The 12,871-nt window shown below is 46.8% G+C and overlaps 1 protein-coding gene across 7 annotated transcripts in view; it reads right to left on the reverse strand.

Annotated features, from left to right (window-relative positions):
- Positions 1–12,871, reverse strand: part of AFF3 (ALF transcription elongation factor 3) — a 559,583-nt gene that overhangs the window by 36,210 nt on the left and 510,502 nt on the right. For all 7 annotated transcript variants that reach the window (XM_080683054.1, XM_080683052.1, XM_080683058.1 and 4 more), the window contains one exon: positions 10,316–10,437. In XM_080683054.1, coding sequence (XP_080539180.1) covers positions 10,316–10,437 — 122 coding nt within the window. The remainder of the gene's footprint in view (positions 1–10,315; positions 10,438–12,871) is intronic.

Raw genomic sequence — 12,871 nt, forward strand, 5'->3', positions numbered from 1 at the left:
GGTCTGCTTCCCCAGTTAACCTGAGGTGGACACTCTTGGTGCACCCCTTTGTGGACTGTGTGTACAGCCTTGTTGTAATTAAGTCTTTATTGTTGTTGGTATCACTGGGAAGAATTGACCTCCGGGCCAGTTGGCTGTAAGGATCAGCTGTGTCTATGCTGGGAGAAGTTCGGTGCTGGAGACAGCCTTATAGGATTAGACTTGCCAAATCGCAATAGGCTCTGTGCTCAGCTTGGATGGGGTGGAGTCTCAGTCTTGGCTTCCTGTCAGCCTTGCCCTTGCGCGCATGTGCGCTTTCAGTCCTCCACCTTCCCCAGCTCGAGTCTCCGCCTGAGAGTCCAGACTCCCCCCACAAGAGCGTGGGTCCCCAGGGGCTCGCCTGGAACTGGGGTTCACTGCAGTCAGAACTGGGGCTCAGTGCCGTCAGGAGCCTCTGACTCCCTTCCACTAGGGAAAGCCTGTGGCAACCTCCGCAGCCTTTGTGCGCACTGGCCCGCGTGCGCCTTCAGACTTCTGCCTTTCCCAGCTCGAGTCTCCGCCCGAGAGTCCAGACTCCCCCCGTAAGAGCGTGGGTCCCCAGGGGTTCGCCCGGAACTGGGGTTCAGTGCAGTCAGAACTGGGGTTCAGTGCGGTCGGAGGCTTCCTTCCCCCTTCTGCCAGAGAAAGTCAGCCAGGCTCTCAGCCGCCCTTCCTCTCTGCGCGCACAAAGCCCCTTTGCTGTACCTCCAATTCTCTGTGAGCTTTTCTCTTTCCTTCTAGTTGTAGAATTTTCACTCAGCCAGCTTTCCTGTGGTTCTGGATGGTGTCCGTTCTGTCTTTTAGTTGTAGTTTTGAAATTGTTGTGCGAGGCAGCAGTTTAGGTGTTTACCTATGCCGCCATCTTGGTTTCTCCCTTTATTAGTATAGATTTTAAAGCTTGGCAGTGAGAAATGAAAAGAGGTAATGCTGTATGATTCCATTCCAGTCATAATGAAGTTAACTGTAAAACGATGTCTACCTTGTAACAATGTAATCGTGGCCTGGTTCTCTACAGCTCTGATTAGCTGGCTAGTAAATATGAACAACAGCCATGCATTATTAAAGCAACACCCTGGCCAGCACTGCTTCTGCCGGGAGATGAAGGTCCTTCATCCAGAGGTTGATCTGAGTGTGCATGTAACTTCAAGTTACACTAAGGGACTCATCACACTGCACCTTTAAATGCTTAGTCTGATAGTTTTTACACATCTGCATACTTTAGGTGACATCAGCTTAACTTTTTTTGTAATTATTCGTCTTTATGTAGTCAATAAACTTGACTTACTCATGGATAGCTAATATAAGCCAGGACTCCCCGAAAGTGATAAGATGTAGGTAGTGATATGAACCATGGACTGTTTAACCTATTGTTACATGCTTATTCTGAACTGTCTTTTTCAGATTCTATGGGTCTTTTTTCCCACTGTAATATTAGGTGGTCAGAATATGCTTTTATCTGAAAAAGTCAAAATGCTTAGAAAAACCATGAATATCATGTTGCCTATACCACTGCAATCCAAAAATATTATCCGCATTTTAATGGTTTTAATCAATCAATCAATCAACCAATCAAAGAAACAAACTGGTCATAGGTCACAAATCAATGAAGCATAAAATATTGTCAGGACTCTGGTATCACACTGGAAATATTCAACTTCAACAAAGAAATGAGGAACACAGTTACAGGGTTTCCTTAATGCATAATAAAATTTCCATTTTGGCTCATCTTCCCTTCACCATTCCTCCTGTCACTCAGGCCTGCAAACTCCCATTCATCTTGGCGGGTCTTCACTGGCCTGCAGGTTCCTTCAATGAAGGCCCTGGTCCTACAGACTCTGGTTTCTCCAGTTCATTTCCTAGATGCCCACACTTCTTCTATTTAAATGGTTTTAGTGGCCTTTACATGGCTGTTTTCCAAAATTCTTTGTCCCCATATTGACCTTTGAACACATGTTGGCTGTCGGTTAGGTCTTTGATTCCAATTCTGGCAATTTACATGATTTTTGTTGTTGGTTTTTAATGAACTGACTTTATTTTTTTAGAGCGATTTTAGGTAGACAGGAAGGAGAAAGCACAAAGGGTCCCCATGCATCTCCTGCCTCACACACCCACTGTCAGCATCCCTTCACTATCAGCATCCCCCACAAGAGTTACAATCAACGAACCTGTATCATTATCACCCAAAGCCCCTAGTGAACTCTAGGATTCACTCTTAATGTTGTATATCCTATAGGATTTGACAAATGTTTAATGACATTTATCCACCATTATAGTATCCTACAGAGTAGTTTCACTGACCAAAAAAATCCTCTGCATTATTGTTTGGTTTTCCCTTTGTTTCATGTGGCAAAGAAGACCAAACCCCACTACTAGCCCAAACCAGATCAGACTCCTGAGCTTCAGATGTGGTCCCAGAGCCCATTTGTTCAGAAGAGGAGTCCAAGTATGTCCCTCAATTTCTCCCATTATGAAATGACATGAATGCTTTCTTGTAAATAAATGCTCCTTTCTTTTCTCAAGGAAACATCCACCACAGAAATCTAGGCTCCCAGCACCTCTCCTGGGTTATGGTTTCACTCCCCTCCAGTCTATTCTGGACTTTAGTCCTGATCAATATTGGTAAAATATGGCTTTCCTTACCCCACCAGCCTATCACAGACCTACAACCCTTCTCCAGTGCCCAGCACATCTCAGCTCAGGCCTCCAGTAATCTCACCCCGCTGCCATTTACTCACCAAGGCCTCCAACCACAGGGGTTGTCTCCTCACTGTCTTGTTCCCATGTCATCCCAGTCTCAGAAGCTCTGCTCACACTTTTTCTCCTTTCTGGAATATTCTCCTCTCTGCTCCTTCACTGAGTGCTACTATGAGCCAAATATCACCCATCCCTCAGATTTTACTGCCATGAGGCCTTCTTGGTTACTTTGGTCCATTCTCATGTCTTTCTTTCCTAATCTGAGGCACTACCTCTTGTTTACACTGCGCTTCTGGGCATTCAGTTATCTTCTGAGCTGCACTGGGATATACAGTCATTGCATCCACACAACTTGGCAGCTGGTACATTTCAGCAGGGACTACGCTGTGGCCTCTTTGATCCTTCCCACCCTGCAGTTTTAGGCACACGGGAGAAGGAAAATGAATTCCCCTTGAATAGCACTGAATTCATTTTGTGCTAGAAGAGAGTGGTGGCTTCTGATGGCAGCAACATAGCCAATGAGCCAGAGAATGTCTCCATGGCAACCTGAAATTCTCTACATCATTATCTGCTCTACACTCCAGTATATGAGTTTGGTCATATTTTTTCCTTTCCATTTGGTAGGTCTTGTTTCTAACAGATCATCATTTCAAATGCATTTCGTTTTCATGAAAGGATTCTCTTGATAATAAGCTAAGACATCTCAGTTTTTACAAGCCTTCTACATTACCCTTTTGGATGGCAGTGCCTCCTAATTCCTATTATGGGTTCCTCAATCAATGCTGTTTTTATCTGCAGCATATGAATGTATTTTTAAGCCCGAAACGAAGGCTGAGTCACAAACCCTCATAATAGTGGATGTGGATAAGTAACACATCTAATGTTCTGACTGTATCACCGCAGCAACACCAGTAACCCGAGATGCTGGAAATGCACCATCCAGAGGCCACTTATGAACACATTAGAATTCTCATCTTTGTATGCAATGGAGGGCTCATTACACTGATTCACTGAAGACGGCCTGAAGATTGGCCCATTTTTCTCCTTTTAGGTGATTTCTGGTGCCAGGCTCCTACACCAGATCATTATAGAGGCAAAGGGACCAATGGGATGTCGCTGAAATTGTCCAGCGGAGGATGCGTGCTGTCACCAGGCATTGCTCCACCTGCAATGCTCAAGTCAGCAGGAAAATGAAATTGTTGTTACTACTGTGGCAATTACAGAACATGATATGGTAAAGGTACTAAGACGAAATCTAATTATCTCAGTGTTCAGACAGATTTATCATCTAATCTATTTTTTTTTTTTACATGGAAAACCTGAAGATTTTGTTTTTCGTTTAGATAACATTCTTCACATTGTCAGTGATGGTATTTTATGAGGATACAGGAGCAAGCCTAATAAAAGTTCAATTAAACATCATCCATGTAATTATGTAGCTTGGGCTCTTCAGAAATGGGCCTTGAGTGACCTAAAAAGGCAATGCTTAGCTGCATATATCTTTGTCATAAGAGGTCTCAGCAGCAAAAATAATCTGAGCACTTGATCCACAAGAATGCTGCTTTCTTTTTCATTTCCTCCCCTCGCCCTCCCACCTACCAGCATGCGCCTGCATTCTAAGCACTGGTCTGAGCTGCCCCAATATTTCTCTGGCCCGGGAGGATTACAGCAACCTTGTCTTTTGTTCTCCTTCCTGGCGGAGATGGAGTTGAATGGGCTTCCAGGCAGAGGCTGGCAGACTGCTTCCTGTCATTCCTGCCTCTGGGAAGGAGCCCCAGCAGAGCCAGCCTGTTCTGTGAAAGCTGGCAGGGAGAAGCACGGCTGTTTGAATAAACAGGTGCCTTGGCACAGCAGAAATCAGAGTAATTTTCTTGGGGAAGTTGAAATCCAAATCAGACAAATAGGCAACTGCCTGCCAAATGAGTTCATCACCTGACATCCTGTCAGCTGCCATTTGATAACCCCAGATGCGTCCCAGTGTCCCGAGCTTTGGGGTACTTTCTTCACAAAGAAGAATGTGTAGGAAGTTGCCAGATGGGAGAGGGTGGGAGGCTGGGTGATAAAGGTGAAGGGATTAGAAGTGCAAATTGGTAGTTACAGAATAGTCACAGGATATAAAGCACAGTATAGGGAATATAATCAATAACATTGCAATAACTATGTATAGTGCAGGTGGGTACTTGAATTATTGGGGGGTCATTTTGTAAATTACGTAAATGTCTCCCTACTGTGCTGTGCGCCTGAGACTAACATTGACTGTGCGCTGCAATGGAAACAGGGCAGTGAAGGAATGGTTTAGATGCGCTGAGTTATGCCGTTGTGGAGGCCTTGCAGAGCCCACCCCTCCAGTGCTGGCTTTGCAGGTGGCCTGCACCTAAGAAGCAAGGATTCACCCGCAGCTTGTGTTCTCTAACCATGGTGTTGGCTGGGCCCCTGGGCCCCTGGCCCCTGGCTTCTCAGAAGCACCAGTGACCAGTCATTGTGCCTCTTACAGGCCTTGGTTGTGCAGATGACTGCTTCCCTTGGCCATGGCCACGGCCACACACAGAAAACAGCACACACTTTCCAGGACTGGGCAGAGCAGCAGGTTTGTCATTCCATCAAAAGCAACTTTCTAGTGAAATGGAAACTCATCAATTTGATTGTTATTCTCTGGGTGTGACATCTTATATAATAAAAGCCTAGCCGAAACCAGTTTGGCTCAGTGGATAGAGCGTCGGCATGTGGACTGAAGGGTCCCAGGTTTGATTCCGGTCAAGGGCATGTACCTTGGTTGCGGGCACATCCCCAGTGGGGGGTGTGCAGGAGGCAGATGATCGATGTTTCTCTCTCATCGATGTTTCTACCTCTCTATCCCTCTCCCTTCCTCTCTGTAAAATATCAATAAAATATATTAAAAAACAAAAAACAAAAAACCTTTAAAAAAATAAATAAAAGCCTAATATGCTAAGTGTCCGGTCATCTGGTTATCCATTCAACCAATCAAAGCATAATATGCTAATGATATGCTAAGGCTGCTCAACCACTCGCTATGATGTGCACTGACCAGCAGGGGGCAGATGCTCCCACCAGTAGGTTAGCTTGCTGTTGGGGTCCAGCTGATCGGGACTGAGCGAGATGGGCTGGACATGCCCTGGAGCCCTCCTGCAGTCCCTCTCCAGCTGGCCAACCTCCCTTGGTCCCTCCCCGGCCCTGATCATGCACCGGTGGGGTCCCTCTGCCTAGCCTGCACCCTCTCGCCATCTGGGACCCCTTGGGGGATGTCAGGGAGCTGGTTTTGGCTCAATCCCGCAGGCCAGGTGGAGGAACCCCACTGGTGCATGAATTTGTGCTAGGCCTCTAGTTTAAAATAAAATATTATGAAACCCTTTACTCCCTGGCCAGGTAGCTCAGTTGTTCAGAGTGTTGTCCCACTATATCAAGGTTTTGGGTTCGATCTCCCATCAGGGCACATACAAGAATCAACCAATGAATGCATCAATAAATGGCACAACAAACTGATGTTTCTCTCTCTTATAAACAAAACCCTTAAAATGATCAGAGGTAAGATTTCAAAGAGGGAAATCTGAATTCTTTGTCGCCACCCACCCCCAAGCCTAAGTCCCTTTCTCCTCTCTCTTTTTTGGATAGAACAAAATAAGGACCTGGTTGAGAGGCAAGAATTCCATGGTGGAAAAAATTCCATATGAAGAACAGAAAGGCATACTGATCGAAAAGGTGGGGTCCCGTTTTGAAAGGAAGGGGAGCCCCTCAGGCAAAGGGCAAAGTCACAGCAAGCCCTCCATGGGGGTGCCTTGTGATGTCACCACCTAACCAAGGATGTCAGTTGGTGTCCTTTGACTAAATCATGCTGCGTGAGATCCGTCCTTTTACATACAGGAATCTTCCCATCCTCTGTAAGATTAAAATCCTTTTAGCCCTGAGGCTGCTGGGCAGAAGGGCATTACAAATGCCAAGTCCCCTTCCTTCCCCACTAGGCACATTTCACATGCCATGGCCTCCAGAGGGGGTCTGTTCTCAGCATTGGGAGGCTGGAGGAGCTGGGCTCCTGTTGTTGGTGCCATGGGACAGATGGGGCGTTTGGCTGATTGTGATGATCGTGACTGATTTCCTAGTGAAATGTGCGCAAGAGACAGCCCATCCTTCTGGGAGCAGCAGGCGCCTGGCACTTGGGTCCCTGGCTGCTAACGCAGCAATATGGCCTGTGGGAATGAGCCCGCTTCTCCAGCCGAGCATTTCACCACTTAGCTCTGCCCAGGACTTCTGTGCTGAGGCCTCGGACACAGTTGTGCTCCCTCGATTTTACCCGGCCGAGAACCCCGTCACTAATTCTGATACCACGCAATTTACAGCTCCTGGCTCCGCACTGATGAGATCAGCTTCTAGGCGCTGAGTGGAATGCAATGCTGTCACTCACTGACATAAATTCTTATGATTTTTTTTTAAACAAAAGCTTGGTAATCACACCAGTGTCACCTCAAGCCCGTGGCTGTCAAGTCGTGATGTCAGCCGGCGAGGTGCAGCCGGCGAGGTGCAGCCGCACTCCGCCAACCCGCGCCTGCGGTTTTCGCAGAACAAGCTGACCTGGATCACATTTTAAAAATCATGTTATTCTGTTCCGTTCCTTCTGCAGCCTGAGACACACATGGGTGCCTGATTAACTGCTAACAGAGAAAGGGGCCAGGAAGCCCGACGATTCAAATGCACCGGCATGTAGATCCCTGACACTCACGAAAAAAGGAAGATGCAGGCGCTACCCCGGGGAATGTCAATCTAATCCAGCGGGGTTCATCCCACACTTGTCACTGGGCACCCAGTGGATTCAGCTGCTGTCTGAACCGCATGTTTATCCAACCATTAATGAGTATTTATAACACAAAAGGGTGAGTTTACTTTTTTAAAAAGCTACACGATGCGGCTTTAAGAATTAGACAGCTCAGCATCTGTTACTTTTTGGATCACTATAATGGATTTCCATCAACTCGACGTGATTTCAGTGCTAATCTCTGGCTCTTTTCTTCTGCTGGTGGCCTTTCTTTGGTCGTTCCACTGCTTGTTGATACTCTGAGAAGCCAGGAGCGACGACCCGGGAGTCAGGTCGCATCTGTCTGGGAGGCTGCCGGTGGGGGAGCTGCCTGGCTCAGGCGAGCGGAGAAGGAGCAGGAGGCTCAAGTTTGTGGTCCCAGAAACCTTTTTGGGGAGGCCACCATGTGCCTCCTGCTCCCCTGAATTAATAACGGAGAGGTAACTACATAATCGTGTATCCTAGCTCCTTCCTGCCACTGTACCTGGCCCTTGGCAAGCCCTCAACACATACCCATGGGACCTGGGAGACATTTTACACAATCTTAGGTGACTTTCTCGCCCAGTGATCCCTTAAGAGAAAAATCTCTTATTGTTTCAAGGGAGACACAATGCTTATTTCTACTTTTCAAGCTTGACAAATCTGCCCAGGATTTTCTTAGTTCAGTGGTGGGTGGCTGGTTGAGGTGCATGTTTATTTCACTGCTATGGGTTTCAAATCAATTGGGACACAGGGCGATTGGAACACGACATCTCTCTCTCCCGATGATGGATATGTAAGAGTGCTTTTTATTCTATTATATCTATCTCCATAAAAGGAGAAACAGTTTTATTGTGGCTGTCAGCCCAAAAAATTAGACATATTGCTAATAGGAAGACCCATGACAACACCTCGTGGTTGATATACATGGTGACAAAATTATATTAGTTGCAGCCCCAATAGACTGAGAAACATTTTCTTGTATAAGCAGTTCAAGAAACTGCAGAACTAAGTACAATTACTTTGTTGTTGCTGTGTCTGACTTAGCTTTCTGGCCCATACATTAGAAAATTCCTTACATTTTCATTTCCCGTGTGTGTGTGTGTGTGTGTGTGTGTGTGTGTGTGTGTGTGTCTGTGTGTGGGCAGTGGAGAAGATGAAGAGGTTGTGAGGGCCAGGAGGAAAGCGTGCATGGAGCTGAGTGCAGCTATAGCAGCCAAGAGAAGGCGAGAAAAATACACGTCCTCCTGGGCCACCCTGTTGTGTTTTTTTAAAATTCTCATCCGAGAGAGGAAGGGAAGGAGGAAGGGAGGGAGGGGAGGAAGGAAGAAGGAAGAAAGGAAGGGAGGGAGGGAGGGAGAGAGAGAGAGAGAGAGAGAAAGAGAGAGAGAAACATTGATTGGTTATCTTTCCTATGTGCCAACCAGGGGTCAAACCTGCAACCCAGGTATGTGCCCTGACTGAGAATTGAACCTGCAACAATCTTTCTGTGCACAGGACGATGCTCAACCAATTGAGCCACTCTGCAGGGTGTCCTGGACCACGTTAGACTTTCATACATCCAATGATATTGGAACACGTTCAGTCAATGAAACTAACAACGAATGCGGATTTGGCTTTCTATCCCCAAATTCTGGGGTCCCTGGAGAACAGGTGTCAGGACTATCACTTCTATGATAAGGACGCTGGGACTTGGGGACATTTAGCACCCTTTAATTTTCTGACTCCGGTGGGGTCAGTGGTTTAGTGTCTGTCCCCTGGGCTGGATTGTAGGCAATCTGGCCTGAGGGCGGATCTCTCATTATCACAGGCGGCTGCAGCCGGGTTTGATGTGGTGCCTCACACAGAGATGGACCTGTGCCTGGTGCACAGCTGAGGTTGCAAACAGGCATCAAGCCAAACTCTTGAACCATCTCTTCTGCTTTCCAGGCTTGTCCTTAACACATATTTTTTCCCTAAGAGCCAAAGTAATTTTCATAATTTCTTATTTGTCACTTTCAGCATCTCAAGAGCATTCCAGGATGTTATCTTTATTCATTTGCTTCTCTTGTTTCTCCTTCTTTTAATTGCTGCTGGGAAATGAGGTAATACTTGGGTTTTAGTGCAGGATGGAGTGATGATGACAGGATATTTTTCCTGTATAAGAACTCTTTATACTGGTGTAAAGAATATAGCATTTTATTTTTAATCCTCACCCGAGGATATTTTTCCATTGACTTTTAGAGAGAATGGAAGGGAAGGGGAGAGACACAGAGAGAGAAACATAGATGTGAGAGAGACACATCGACTGGTTGCCTCCCGCATGCCCCCGGACCAGGGCCAGGGATTGCGCCTGCAACCGAGCTACATGCTGCCCTTGACCAGATTCAAACCCAGGACCCTTCAGTCCATGGGCTGACACTTTATCCACTGAGGCAACCCGACTAGGGCAAGAACACAGCATTTCAGAGGAAAGGGCTTCCATTTCAGAGGAAAGGGCTTCCATTTCAGAGGAAAGGGCTTTGCCTGTTTATCAAAACAAAATACTTCTCTTTGGTAGCATACAACCGCCAACAGTTGTGAGCACAAAAGGCTCGCTGAAGCCCTTTGCCTTCCTTTTGGACATCCTGGCTACAGCCCCTGTACGCGGTGGTTCTGGCTGTTCTGAAGTCCCCCCTGACCCCGGGGGGCACTCAAGTTCAGCTGCACATCCCTTTGAGAGGACACTTACCTGACAGGCCACAGCAGGAATGGCCACTGTAGCCCAGATGCATATTCCCTTTCCCTGTGGGACTGCCCTTTCCCGCTGGCCCTCACCGTAGCCGCAGAGTCCACACTTACATGTCGTCGAAGATGAGTTTTTGCCTCTTGCAGTCCCGGTGGCCGCTGGAGCCCGGGGACCACGGCTCCGTCTGTGGCCGTGGCTTGTGGAGAACGTTTTCCGAGTTGTGGTGAGCTGCTTTCTAAACAACAAACAATACGCCGGTTCTGAGAAACTGGCCACGTGGCTGAAAGAGCAACCCATCACACAGAATAGCTTGTGTTCCGGACTCTATGTTAGAATCGGTGGTGCTTTTGTTTAAATAAAGAAAAAGAAATATGTGCATTCCAGTTCTCAAAAGGGGCTTTCAGATACAGCGTGGGGCAAAAGTAGGTCTACAGTTGTTCTATGAAAAAAAGCCATGCAGGTTATGATTATAATAATGCAAGAATAAGCTCCGTGTTTCGCACACCCACATTGTAAACCCACTTTTGCCCGCCCCCGTATGCTGTGCAGTATCATCTCACAATAGTGTCATCAGAGAAGGCTTGGCTGGCCCAGGCACTGCGGTTCAGTGAGGTCAAGTGACAGCCCGACTCCCATGCTGTGACGGAGGCCCAGGGCTAGCACTCGCCCCGCTCTCCTCCACTGGCTAGACGTGTGGTTCTCCAAGTTGACTCTGCATGAGACTCATTCAGCACACAGCAGCGCACAGACCGCGGGCCCCACCTCTAGACCCTCTGGGTCCATGGGTCAGGGGCGGAGCCTGAGAGTGTGCATTTCTAACAAGCCCCAGGTGCTGCTGACCACTGAGCTGTAACCCACAATCCTTCTCAAAACATTACAAACAGACTGCCTCTTATTTGCTGTCTGTTAAGATTAGAAAAAGCCAGAGGGAATTACTTGAAATTATTTAAAATATGTTTTTAAAAGGAACACTATTGATTTGTGGAAAAATTAAAAAAAATTATAACTCTTGGGGATACAAGTATTTATAGAGCATCCATTGTGTGCATAACACTTGGATCAGAAGACAACTGCCTTTGGTTATGAAATTCAAATCAATTCCTCTGAAGTAATTAAAATAGAAGGTAGCCCGGCCAGTGTGGCTCAGTGGTTGAACATCGACTTATGAACCGGGAGGTCATGGTTTGATTCCTGGTCAGGGCACATGCCTGGGTTGTGGGCTTGATCCCCAATAGAGGGCGTGCAGGAGGCAGCTGATCAATGATTCTCTTATTGATGTTTCTCTCTCCCTTCCTCTTTGAAATCAATAAAAAAATTAAAAAAATAATAGAGTGAAAAAAATAATAAAGTGCATGCCAATGCTTCTTTCAGTATGGACCGATTCTATGTGTGGATCAGCCTCCTCGCTGTAAGAGCCCCTGGGCATTTCCTTCCTGTAGGCGCGGTGGTACTGCAGATGTGTGGCCCTCGTCTAAGTCACTCTCCCCAGCTGGACGGGAGGTTTCACGCAGGCTCAGACGGAATCTGCTAGATTGTCCTTGCGTCTCTGCTGCTTGGCACAGTGCTTGGCACCCAGTAAGCATTTGCTCAATAACCATCTACTCAGGAAATGGATGACTAAATAAAGTCTCGAATTTGTTTTACAAATTTCTGCACACCACATACAATTTTTTGCTTGTGATGTAAGGATCTAGAGGCAAAGAAAAGTTTTGTTTGTTTTTAAATTTGAATTGGTAGTTTTTTATTTCAGGTTTTCCTAATATGGTGTTCTCAGATTCTTGTAGTTTAGAATTAAATATAATTGTTCCCAAATGAGGGCGCATTTAATTTCCTCATACAACAAGATTTAGGCTCTTATAAGACCTTCTACTAACTCTTTGATCTTATTAAATCATGGGATAAAGCATTGAGTACTGCCTCCCCATCTCTTTGTCAGAGTCAGATTCTCTGTCTCACCTCCCCCAGCCTCCCAAAGCCCCACTGGTTTTGATAGGCACAATGACGGGGAGAATGCAGTGGGGAGATTTGGAATGAAATAATGTAGCCCAGCGGATGCTTGGTCCAGAGCCACAGCTGGAGGGCAGTAAAGAGGAACTAGCGTGTAGTGTGAGTTGCACAGGTGTCCATAGGTGCTGGGTTCTTTAGATAACATCATCTCATTTAAATCTTATGATGCTGTTTTGCAAATGAAACAGGCTCACAGAAATGAAGCAAGTGACCCAAGGCCACGTGTCCACTAATTTATGAAGCTAGATGGATGGTGCACCCCAACCCTCTGCCCTCCTCAGGGGAGTGTAGGGCACTGGAATTACCCCAGGAGGTCGCCAAAAGAGGGGTGGTGGTGGGGGTCCCACACTGTGGCTGTTATACTGGTCACCCAGGTTGGAGTGGGAACCCCAACATTTTGGCCTGGGTTTTCCATTCCAGGCTTAGCTCTGTCCTGGGACAAGGTATCTTTTCAAATGAATGGGTGGGTTGATCCCAAACTCCCGATTTCCTTTGTCTTGTGGTAGATAGTATTACTCTGGGCCGTTTCTTTTCAGAATGGAGAATGAAACCCCACAGGCTTGTTGAGCAGAGGGCTCCTCCTCAGTTTCTCCTTCTGCAGCTCTCCCTGCGCCAGGTCTTCCCAGAGCAGCCTAGGGATCCTTTCCGGAACCTCAAGTGTG

This window comes from Plecotus auritus (assembly GCF_963455305.1).
Source record: "Plecotus auritus genome assembly, chromosome: 8".
Classification (NCBI taxonomy): domain Eukaryota; kingdom Metazoa; phylum Chordata; class Mammalia; order Chiroptera; family Vespertilionidae; genus Plecotus; species Plecotus auritus.